Source organism: Phallusia mammillata, chromosome 7, assembly GCF_965637545.1.
Source record: "Phallusia mammillata chromosome 7, kaPhaMamm4.hap1.1, whole genome shotgun sequence".
Classification (NCBI taxonomy): Eukaryota; Metazoa; Chordata; class Ascidiacea; order Phlebobranchia; family Ascidiidae; genus Phallusia; species Phallusia mammillata.
The window spans coordinates 25,071,824-25,083,846 of NC_137258.1; the positions used below are offsets into that span (position 1 = coordinate 25,071,824).

General features: G+C 35.2%; 2 protein-coding genes across 9 annotated transcripts in view; both read left to right on the forward strand.

The window, feature by feature from the left end:
* The window catches only part of LOC145238617 (uncharacterized), a 37,650-nt gene extending 30,829 nt beyond the window's left edge, over positions 1-6,821 (forward strand). Inside the window, exons 10-16 of one of the 2 annotated variants that reach the window (XM_080101844.1) lie at positions 3,172-3,274; positions 3,609-3,711; positions 3,831-3,925; positions 4,071-4,091; positions 4,485-4,586; positions 5,360-5,461; positions 6,234-6,821. In XM_080101844.1, coding sequence (XP_079957970.1) covers positions 3,904-3,925; positions 4,071-4,091; positions 4,485-4,586; positions 5,360-5,461; positions 6,234-6,322 — 336 coding nt within the window. In that variant the 5' untranslated portion in view covers positions 3,172-3,274; positions 3,609-3,711; positions 3,831-3,903 and the 3' untranslated portion in view covers positions 6,323-6,821. The remainder of the gene's footprint in view (positions 1-3,171; positions 3,275-3,608; positions 3,712-3,830; positions 3,926-4,070; positions 4,092-4,484; positions 4,587-5,359; positions 5,462-6,233) is intronic. The other variant, XM_080101846.1, reaches the window with a different exon arrangement.
* A 181-nt stretch (positions 6,822-7,002) lies between these two features.
* LOC145238616 (uncharacterized) overlaps positions 7,003-12,023 on the forward strand; it is a 31,826-nt gene continuing 26,805 nt past the window's right edge. For 2 of the 7 annotated variants that reach the window (XM_080101839.1, XM_080101840.1), the window contains exons 1-2: positions 7,003-7,666; positions 7,809-7,910. In XM_080101839.1, the coding sequence (XP_079957965.1) occupies positions 7,826-7,910 (85 nt within the window). In that variant the 5' untranslated portion in view covers positions 7,003-7,666; positions 7,809-7,825. The remainder of the gene's footprint in view (positions 7,667-7,808; positions 7,911-12,023) is intronic. The other 5 variants (XM_080101842.1, XM_080101843.1, XM_080101836.1 and 2 more) reach the window with 5 other exon arrangements.

Genomic DNA, 12,023 nt, shown 5'->3' on the forward strand with positions numbered 1-12,023 from the left:
GGTTTTTATATATTTTTTAGTTTGTGTGTCGAACCCAATTAGTTGCTCTACTAGCCCCTTAAAATGGGTCAGTTTTTTGAAACGTTAAATAGGACATACTTCAAACAATATCTGGGGTGAATCTAATTTTATAGCTTGTATTCTACATAGTATTATTATTTAAGCCCAGTGCCGATCACTGTGTTTTACCTTACATCACCCGACTTTCTCATGGTTATCTCTTGAATTGCATTATTTTCAACTTTACATGTGTGGGGACCCATGAGTTTTTGCCTGCAGAAACGACTAAAGTTATAAAAGACGATGGCTAATATGGGACACAATACAAAATAAGCATAGGAAATATATTTATGTTTTAAAATAGGTTATAGTGTATATGCAAGGGCAATATGTGCTAAGCCACCCTTCTAGTTTCGTTTACGTTTTATGGCCAATAAGGTATATTAAGAACGACCTGATTTAATCGCGTTAATAGTCTTGCCCCGAAAAACAGTATGAACTTCGCTTGTCATTTCCGTTTTGCTTACTTGAACGAATTGAAACTTTTCAAGCTATGTCTGACTGCAATTCCGAATTGGCTCGTGAAAACCGTTTAATTTTATCTCATTTCGTTTACGTTTTATGGCCAATAAGGTATATTAAGAACGACCTGATTTAATCGCGTTAATAGTCTTGCCCTCGAAAAAAAAATGAAGTTCGCTTGTCATTTCCGTTTTGCTTACATGAACGAATTGAAACTTTTCAAGCTATTTCTGACTGCAATTCCGAATTGGCTCGTGAAAACCGTTTAATTTTATCTCATTTCGTTTACGTTTTATGGCCAATAAGCTATATTAAGTACGACCTGATTTAATCGCGTTAATAGTCTTGCCCTCGAAATAATCTGGAAACCAATCAATGGAAGATAATGGAAAAGCTCCTTAAAATTTTAAACCAATTTGTTGATTGTACAGCTCTACTGAGTGGATCAAATGTCACTGCGACTTCAATTATTCCTCACATCAAAGTCTTTTGTCACTTTTATGAGATAGGAGAACAGAAAGGGTTGTTTGTAGGGCTAGGCACAACTTTGACTGCATGGAAAGCGTCCCTAAATATTCGCTTTAAAAGTTATTTGGAAAACAAAAACTTGATCTTAGCGACTTTTCTAGACCCTAGATTCAAAAAAAGTTTTTTGGAGGACGAGTACAACAACGATTCGCTGGAAGATGCTGTCGTTGTTTTGTTGTCAAAAGATTTGAGTGTACCAGCTACAAGTAACTCAGATTGTCCAGACACTTTCCCACCGATCGATTCTTCAGATTCTTTTGATGAGGAAAGTAGCGATGATTTTAGTTTTGCGAAATGCTTCTAGAATCTTAAGAAAAAAAAGAAAAACGTAACGAAAGTTACTTTGGTACCAGAAGAAAAAAGTGAAAGGGCAGCACTACATGAAGAGGTCGTTAAGTACCAAAGTCTGGCTGTAATAAAGACGGAAGAAGATCCCTTTCAATGGTGGAAAGCACACAGCAATAATTTTGACCGCCTCAAGTCAGCTGTGAGAAAGTATTTGTCAGCCCCTCCATCCTCTATAGAAAGTGAGAGAATTTTCAGTGTCAGGGGCAATATATGTACTCCGAAACGAAACAGGCTGCAGAGTAAAACAGCGGAAAAGCTTATGTTCCTGCATTATAATTTGAGAGTACTTGGATTAAAGTACGAGTAATGCAGTGCGAGTATCTTCTGTCGGCTCAGTTTTTTTTGAACATAATAACTTGCTTGTTGGTATTTTATTATATTGGATGTGTAACGAATGGGTAGAGCTACTGACACAAGAACGCACAACAGACAAAGTTTGCTAAATCGTAATCTTAAAAAAAGACACAGTTATTTAAATTAACAATCAGACTAGGATGTGGGTAAACACTAAGTTTATAATCTGGGTTGATTGTTATTATAAAACACCACCGCAAATAGCTCTAACCGTAAGCATTTTTGCTTAACTTGTTTTTTGCATATTCACAAATGCTATTGGTTTACTTATCGATATTTAGCAAACTTTGTCTGATGTGAGTTCTTACGTTTGTTCAATTTGAAAGCAAATGAATGCAAATACCTAGTGTTTTGTACAAAATAGCCAAGCTTTCGTCCAACTGAAGCAAACGAGTGCACTTCTTATTCAGGAACAACATATCTAAAAGTGCAATAGCGTCGAGCTGCTAGGCCGGCGCAAGTTGCCGTTCCGCTAGGTTATGTAAACTTTTTCGTTATCATGTGGAGATTACATTTTTCTACATGCTTCGGCATTTGTGTGCACGCCTGTAACCTAAATTAGCTAGTGATATATCTTGATTATGTTTGCGTTGTTTCTTGAGAAGGCAGATAGAGATTGATTTAAACATAGAACAAAAGGAGTCCATAAAATCACATGTAACCTTTGAGATTTGTCAAAAATGTTTGTTTACAAGCTTTTTGTGGAAATTTGTTCACGCACTAATGACCATGTGATGAAAAGTGATACCATAAAAACATACTTTGTTATCAACTGCGGCATGAATTTGGGGAAAAAAATTGCACTTTTGGAGTTAGAATAATATTTTGTGTTTTAATTTGCCGAAGTTGTTTAAAAACTTTATTAGTGAAGTTTTCTGAATCTAGATAACGTGACGCAATAATTCATGAGTTTGGCAAATATGATTTCAGTGTTTAGTTATGACGAAAAAGTTTTCCAGAAGTTTCCAGTGCCGAAATTAAGCTACTGCTTGCTATGTCCGATTTTGTTTTGTGCCAATCAATGGGTAATAAATTCTTTTTTTTTAAATTGATCGCGTGATGACGTTTTGCCGAATGCAAACTCAAGTAAAGAACTGCCGTTTCATTGGCCTAAGAACGATAGTAGTGCGTCTTTTTGCTGCAAAAGTGATTTGCAAGTTAAACTTTTACGCCTCGATGGAATAGCAAGTTCAGGAGTTCGTTAATGTGCATTTATGTTCGAAAAATGTTGAGCGCGAAACATATTTATTGAACAACTGTAAAAATAAACATTGCGTCATCAGCGATCAGCTGTTTGTAAACAGACGTGGCGAAAATTTTATCTTTAAAGTTGAGACTGTTTTTGGTCGTTTTTTTTTCAGTTTACTTAGAAAAAACTTTGATTTCACTTCTAAATGTCTTTTTGTATTCTTATTACAGGCGTGCAAAGTCGCCAAAGGACACATACTTACAGACATTTGAATCATACCTTGGATTTACTGACAGATTCTTTCCTTCGTGAATGCACCCCTACATTTATACGGTATTTGGTTTTGCTCTATAAGGACATTAAAAAAGCAATGGTTTTAGGTATCAACTTTTTTGCAAATGATCAATTACCATGATAGTGAGTTTTTTGTCATCATAAAATCTTTTTCACCAGGGGTGATAGACTAGAATGGCATACATAATTTTGTTTTTTATAACTAGCCTGCATTGCTGTGCTGTTTATGTTTGGCCCGGAAACAAATTTTCATGGTCAAGTGGAGCTGACACTTGCCACAAAATATTCTTGAGAACTATAAGCTTGGTAAAGCCACATGTGCATTTTAAACTTTGATTTCACTTCTAAATGTCTTTTTTTATTCTTATTGCAGGCATGCAAAGTTGCCAAAGGACACATACATACCGACATTTGAATCATAGCTTGGATTTACTGACAGATTCTTTCCTTCGTGAATGCACTCCTACATTTGTACGGTATTTGGTTTTGCTCTATAAGGACATTAAAAAAGCAATGGTTTTAGGTATCAACTTTTTTGCAAATGATCAATTACCATGATAGTGAGTTTTTTGTCATTATGAAATGTTTTTCATAGGGGTGATAGACTAGAACAGTGCTCTTCAATCTTTTTTGGTGTTGTGAACCCTTGAAGTTGTTGTGACGAACTCATGCACCCTGTTTACTTAAAAGGTAAACTGAGATAAAAAGCGATATGAAAAATTGTTATGCATATCATTTTGTCAAATAAATCCAAGCATATGTTCGCAAATTTTCTATGAAACATTGGTGAAAAAATCATCACTTGATATCCAAACATCACCCGAATGTAACACAGACACTATCAAACTGGACACAGGTATAAACCATGGAAAAAGTTTACCTTGGTGTTGTACATGAGTTGAAACCTACATCTTTTTTCTAATATCTTGTAAGTCAAATATTAATGGTTCATTAAAAGTTTGTGATGCACCCTTGTATACCTTTTCGGACTGGTGCACCCCATGCATGTTTTGGTGCATCTTGCACACCGGTTGAAGAGCATTGGACTAGAATGGTGTACATAATTTGTTGCCTATAACTATCCTGCATTGCTGTGCTGTTTATGTTTGCCCCGGAAACAAATTTTCATGGTCAAGTGTAGCTGACACTTGCCTCACAATATTCTTGAGAACTATATGCTTGGTAAAGCCACCTGTGCATTTTAAACTTTGATTTCACTTCTAAATGTCTTTTTGTATTCTTATTGCAGGTGTGCAAAGTAGCCAAAGGACACATACATACAGACATTTGAATCATAGCTTGGATTTACTGACAGATTCTTTTCTTCTTAATGCACCCCTACATTTATACGGTATTTGGTTTTGCTCTATAAGGACATTAAAAAAGCAATGGTTTTAGGTATCAACTTTTTTGCAAATGATCAATTACCATGATAGTGAGTTTTTTGTCATTATGAAATGTTTTTCATAGGGGTGATAGACTAGAACAGTGCTCTTCAATCTTTTTTGGTGTTGTGAACCCTTGAAGTTGTTGTGACGAACTCATGCACCCTGTTTACTTAAAAGGTAAACTGAGATAAAAAGCGATATGAAAAATTGTTATGCATATCATTTTGTCAAATAAATCCAAGCATATGTTCGCAAATTTTCTATGAAACATTGGTGAAAAAATCATCACTTGATATCCAAACATCACCCGAATGTAACACAGACACTATCAAACTGGACACAGGTATAAACCATGGAAAAAGTTTACCTTGGTGTTGTACATGAGTTGAAACCTACATCTTTTTTCTAATATCTTGTAAGTCAAATATTAATGGTTCATTAAAAGTTTGTGATGCACCCTTGTATACCTTTTCGGACTGGTGCACCCCATGCATGTTTTGGTGCATCTTGCACACCGGTTGAAGAGCATTGGACTAGAATGGTGTACATAATTTGTTGCCTATAACTATCCTGCATTGCTGTGCTGTTTATGTTTGCCCCGGAAACAAATTTTCATGGTCAAGTGTAGCTGACACTTGCCTCACAATATTCTTGAGAACTATATGCTTGGTAAAGCCATCTGTGCATTTTAAACTTTGATTTCACTTCTAAATGTCTTTTTGTATTCTTATTGCAGGTGTGCAAAGTAGCCAAAGGACACATACATACAGACATTTGAATCATAGCTTGGATTTACTGACAGATTCTTTTCTTCTGACTGCACCCCTACATTTATACGGTATTTGGTTTTGCTCTATAAGGACATTAAAAAAGCAATGGTTTTAGGTATCAACTTTTTTGCAAATGATCAATTACCATGATAGTGAGTTTTTTGTCATCATGAAATCTTTTTCACCGGGGGTGATGGACTAAAATGGCATACATAATTTTGTTGTTTATGACTAGCCTGCATTGCGGTGCTGTTTATGTTTGGCCCAGAAACGAATTTTCATGGTCAAGTGCAGCTGACACTTGCCACAAAAAATATTCTTAAGATCTATAAGCTTGGTAAAGCGACATGTGCATTTTAAACTTTGATTTCACTTTTAAATGTCTGTTTGTATTCTTATTGCATTCGTGCAAAGTCGCCAAAGGACGCATACATACCGACATTTCAATCATACCTTGGATTTCTGACAGATTCTTTTCTTCGTGAATGCACCCCTACATTTGTACGGTATTTGGTTTTGCTCTATAAGGACATTAAAAAAGCAATGGTTTTAGGTATCAACTTTTTTGCAAATGATCAATTACCATGATAGTGAGTTTTTTGTCATCATGAAATCTTTTTCACCAGGGGTGATAGACTAGAATGGCATACATAATTTTGTTGTTTATAACTAGCCTGCATTGCTGTGCTGTTTATGTTTGGCGCGGAAACAAATTTTCATGGTCAAGTGTAGCTGACACTTGCCACAAAATATTGTTGAGAACTATAAGCTTGGTAAAGCCACATGTGCATTTTAAACTTTGATTTCACTTCTAAATGTCTTTTTGTCATCTTATTACAGGCGTGCAAAGTAGCCGAAGGACACATATGCTAAACCCTGGGGTTCCGCATCTTTTTCTTCGCTGTAAGTTTTTAAAGCTGTGTAGTTGAAACCCGTCATAAAACATACTTTCAGATTTGCACTCTTTAAGACACATGTGAGTATAGTACTGGGATTGTGTCTTTCCGTTTTTCATTTCTGGGTTAATGTGTTGGTCTCAGAAGTTAACATTTATTAAGACATCTTACATTCAAATTCCAGCCGTTATTTTTATGTTTTGATTCCAACAGGCTAACTTATGTAGATACAAACCCCTATCCTTTCAGCACCAATTGTTGTTTCTACTTTGTATTTGTAGCCTAATTGCTGTATATGTTCATTAGTGTGTCCCTTGATTTCACAAACCTGCCTGCTTGAAAACATTTGACATTGCATCGCTTCAGACAGTAAGGTTGCTGAAATAGTTTTAATAGAAGGTATGTTTTGTAGAAGGCATGCTTCAAGTAAATGAAATGTAATTTTTCAGTCGATACTATTTTGTATGTTTTCGCCTTTGTTCAAAATCTGTTGCATGTTTTTGGCGTGAATAAAGTTTTCTTCTAGATCGGTCAGTGTTGTTTTGCATTTTGTAAAGTATCTCTTGATTATGTTTGCGTTGTTTCTTGAGAAGGCAGATAGAGATTGATTTAAACATAGAATATAAGGAGTCCATAAAATCACATGCAACCGTTGAGATTTGTCAAAAATGTTTGTTTACAAGCTTTTTGTGGAAATTTGGTCACGCACTAATGCTAATGTCATGAAAAGTGATACCACAAAAATACTTTGTTATGAATTGCGGCATGATTTTGGGGAAAAAAATTGCACTTTTGGAGTTAGAATAATATTTTGTGATTTAATTTGCCGAAGTTGTTCAAAAACTTTATTAGTGAAGTTTTCTGAATCTAATTAACGTGACGCAATAATTCATGAGTTTGGCAAATATGATTTCAGTGTTTAGTTATGACGAAAAAGTTTTCCAGAAGTTTCCAGTGCCGAAATTGAGCTACTGCTTGCTATGTCCGATTTTGTTTTGTGCCAATCAATGGGTAACAAATTCTTTTTTTTTAAATTGATCGCGTGATGACGTTTTGCCGAATGCAAACTCAAGTAAAGAACTGCCGTTTCATTGGCCTAAGAACGATAGTAGTGCGTCTTTTTGCTGCAAAAGTGATTTGCAAGTTAAACTTTTACGCCTCGATGGAATAGCAAGTTCAGGAGTTCGTTAATATGCATTTATGTTCGAAAAATGTTGAGCGCGAAACATATTTATTGAACAACTGTGAAAATAAATATTGCGTCATCAGCGATCAGCTGTTTGTAAACAGACGTGGCGAAAATTTTTATCTTAAAAGTTGAGAGTGTTTTTGGTCGTTTTGTCGCAAAATTATGAAGATCAAAGACAAAATCGTTTGGTAAGTCGTTTTTGGAATAATATTCTAAAAGTTTGAGTTTCAATTTAACTTGGAAACATTGTCTGCCGATGACTCAGTTTTCAGTTTACTAAGAAAAAACTTTGATTTCACTTCTAAATGTCTTTTTGTATTTTTATTACAGGCGTGCAAAGTCGCAAAATGACACATACATACAGACATTTGAATCATAGCTTGGATTTTCTGACAGATTCTTTTCTTTGTGAATGCACCCCTACATTATACGGTATTTGGTTTTGCTCTATAAGGACATTAAAAAAGCAATGGTTTTAGGTATCAACTTTTTTGCAAATGATCAATTACCATGATAGTGAGTTTTTTGTCATCATGAAATCTTTTTCACCGGGGGTGATAGACTAAAATGGCATACATAATTTTGTTGTTTATAACTAGCCTGCATTGCGGTGCTGTTTATGTTTGGCCCGGAAACGAATTTTCATGGTCAAGTGCAGCTGACACTTGCCACAAAAAATATTCTTAAGATCTATAAGCTTGGTAAAGCGACATGTGCATTTTAAACTTTGATTTCACTTTTAAATGTCTGTTTGTATTCTTATTGCATTCGTGCAAAGTCGCCAAAGGACGCATACATACCGACATTTGAATCATAGCTTGGATTTCTGACAGATTCTTTTCTTCGTGAATGCACCCCTACATTTGTACGGTATTTGGTTTTGCTCTATAAGGACATTAAAAAAGCAATGGTTTTAGGTATCAACTTTTTTGCAAATGATCAATTACCATGATAGTGAATTTTTGGTCATCGTGACATCTTTTTCACCAGGGGTGATAGACTAGAATGGCATACATAATTTGTTGTTTATAACTAGCCTGCATTGCTGTGCTGTTTATGTTTGGCCCTGAAACAAATTTTCATGGTCAAGTGTAGCTGACACTTGCCACAAAATATTCTTGAGAACTATAAGCTTGGTAAAGCCACATGTGCATTTTAAACTTTGATTTCACTTCTAAATGTCTTTTTTTATTCTTATTGCAGGCATGCAAAGTTGCCAAAGGACACATACATACCGACATTTGAATCATAGCTTGGATTTACTGACAGATTCTTTCCTTCGTGAATGCACTCCTACATTTATACGGTATTTGGTTTTGCTCTATAAGGACATTAAAAAAGCAATGGTTTTAGGTATAAACTTTTTTGCAAATGATCAATTACCATGATAGTGAGTTTTTTGTCATTATGAAATGTTTTTCATAGGGGTGATAGACTAGAACAGTGCTCTTCAATCTTTTATGGTGTTGTGAACCCTTGAAGTTGTTGTGACGAACTCATGCACCCTGTTTACTTAAAAGGTAAACTGAGATAAAAAGCGATATGAAAAATTGTTATGCATATCATTTTGTCAAATAAATCCAAGCATATGTTCGCAAATTTTCTATAAAACATTGGTGAAAAAATCATCACTCGATATCCAAACATCACCCGAATGTAACACAGACACTATCAAACTGGACACAGGTATAAACCATGGAAAAAGTTTACCTTGGTGTTGTACATGAGTTGAAACCTACATCTTTTTTCTAATATCTTGTAAGTCAAATATTAATGGTTCATTAAAAGTTTGTGATGCACCCTTGTATACCTTTTCGGACTGGTGCACCCCATGCATGTTTTGGTGCATCTTGCACACCGGTTGAAGAGCATTGGACTAGAATGGTGTACATAATTTGTTGCCTATAACTATCCTGCATTGCTGTGCTGTTTATGTTTGCCCCGGAAACAAATTTTCATGGTCAAGTGGAGCTGACACTTGCCTCACAATATTCTTGAGAACTATATGCTTGGTAAAGCCACCTGTGCATTTTAAACTTTGATTTCACTTCTAAATGTCTTTTTGTATTCTTATTGCAGGTGTGCAAAGTAGCCAAAGGACACATACATACAGACATTTGAATCATAGCTTGGATTTACTGACAGATTCTTTTCTTCTGAATGCACCCCTACATTTATACGGTATTTGGTTTTGCTCTATAAGGACATTAAAAAAGCAATGGTTTTAGGTATAAACTTTTTTGCAAATGATCAATTACCATGATAGTGAGTTTTTTGTCATCATGAAATCTTTTTCACCGGGGGTGATAGACTAGAATGGCATACATAATTTTGTTGTTTATAACTAGCCTGCATTGCGGTGCTGTTTATGTTTGGCCCGGAAACGAATTTTCATGGTCAAGTGCAGCTGACACTTGCCACAAAAAATATTCTTAAGATCTATAAGCTTGGTAAAGCGACATGTGCATTTTAAACTTTGATTTCACTTTTAAATGTCTGTTTGTATTCTTATTGCATTCGTGCAAAGTCGCGAAAGGACGCATACATACCGACATTTGAATCATAGCTTGGATTTCTGACAGATTCTTTTCTTCGTGAATGCACCCCTACATTTATACGGTATTTGGTTTTGCTCTATAAGGACATTAAAAAAGCAATGGTTTTAGGTATCAACTTTTTTGCAAATGATCAATTACCATGATAGTGAGTGTTTTGTCATCATGAAATCTTTTTCACCAGGGGTGATAGACTAGAATGGCATACATAATTTTGTTGTTTATAACTAGCCTGCATTGCTGTGCTGTTTATTTTTGGCGCGGAAACAAATTTTCATGGTCAAGTGTAGCTGACACTTGCCACAAAATATTGTTGAGAACTATAAGCTTGGTAAAGCCACATGTGCATTTTAAACTTTGATTTCACTTCTAAATGTCTTTTTGTCATCTTATTACATGCGTGCAAAGTAGCCGAAGGATACATATGCTAAACCCTGGGGTTCCGCATCTTTTTCTTCGCTGTAAGTTTTTAAAGCTGTGTAGTTGAAACCCGTCATAAAACATACTTTCAGATTTGCACTCTTTAAGCCACATGTGAGTATAGTACTGGGATTGTGTCTTTCCGTTTTTCATTTCTGGGTTAATGTGTTGGTCTCAGAAGTTAACATTTATTAAGACATCTTACATTCAAATTCCAGCCGTTATTTTTATGTTTTGATTCCAACAGGCTAACTTATGTAGATACAAACCCCTATCCTTTCAGCACCAATTGTTGTTTCTACTTTGTATTTGTAGCCTAATTGCTGTATATGTTCATTAGTGTGTCCCTTGATTTCACAAACCTGCCTGCTTGAAAACATTTGACATTGCATCGCTTCAGACAGTAAGGTTGCTGAAATAGTTTTAATATAAGGTATGTTTTGTAGAAGGCATGCTTCAAGTAAATGAAATGTAATTTTTCAGTCGATACTATTTTGTATGTTTTCGCCTTAGTTCAAAATCTGTTGCATGTTTTTGGCGTGAATAAAGTTTTCTTCTAGATCGGTCAGTGTTGTTTTGCATTTTGTAAAGTATCTCTTGATTATGTTTGCGTTGTTTCTTGAGAAGGCAGATAGAGATTGATTTAAACATAGAATAAAAGGAGTCCATAAAATCACATGTAACCGTTGAAATTTGTGAAAAATGTTTGTTTACAAGCTTTTTGTGGAAATTTGGTCACGCACTAATGACAATGTCATGAAAAGTGATACCACAAAAATACTTTGTTATGAATTGCGGCATGATTTTGGGGAAAAAAATTGCACTTTTGGAGTTAGAATAATATTTTGTGATTTAATTTGCCGAAGTTGTTCAAAAACTTTATTAGTGAAGTTTTCTGAATCTAATTAACGTGACGCAATAATTCATGAGTTTGGCAAATAAGATTTCAGTGTTTAGTTATGACGTAAAATTTTTCGTGAAGTTTCCGGTAGATACTATAACACCAAAAACTAGCGGCACTGGAGTCCGGTTCACTTTAGGTCAAGAAGGTAACGTCAGGTCAAATGTTTGAAAATGCTTGTTTTTAACGTTATTTATGATTTTAAACCTTCACCTGACCCGAATAGCCCTAACCGCCGGCATTTCTACAAGTCTGCAAAATAAAGAAAAAAAAAGATAAAAACTAAACGGGATTTGAACCCAAAAATTTTGCGCATGAGGCATTGTTTTTTCCACTACACTACAGAAACACTTGCTTTATTATACTTCAAACAACACGTATAAACTAACATAAACTATTTGTCATTTGACCTAAAGTGAACCGGACTCCAGTGCCGCTAGTTTTTGGTGTTAAAGTATCTACCGAAGTTTCCAGTGCCGAAATTGAGCTACTGCTTGCTATGTCCGATTTTGTTTTGTGCCAATCAATGGGTAATAAATTCTGTTTTTTTAAAATTGATCGCGTGATGACGTTTTGCCGAATGCAAACTCAACTAAAGAAGTGCCGTTTCATTGGCCTAAGAACGATAGTAGTGCGTCTTTTTGCTGCTAAAGTGATTTGCAAGTTAAA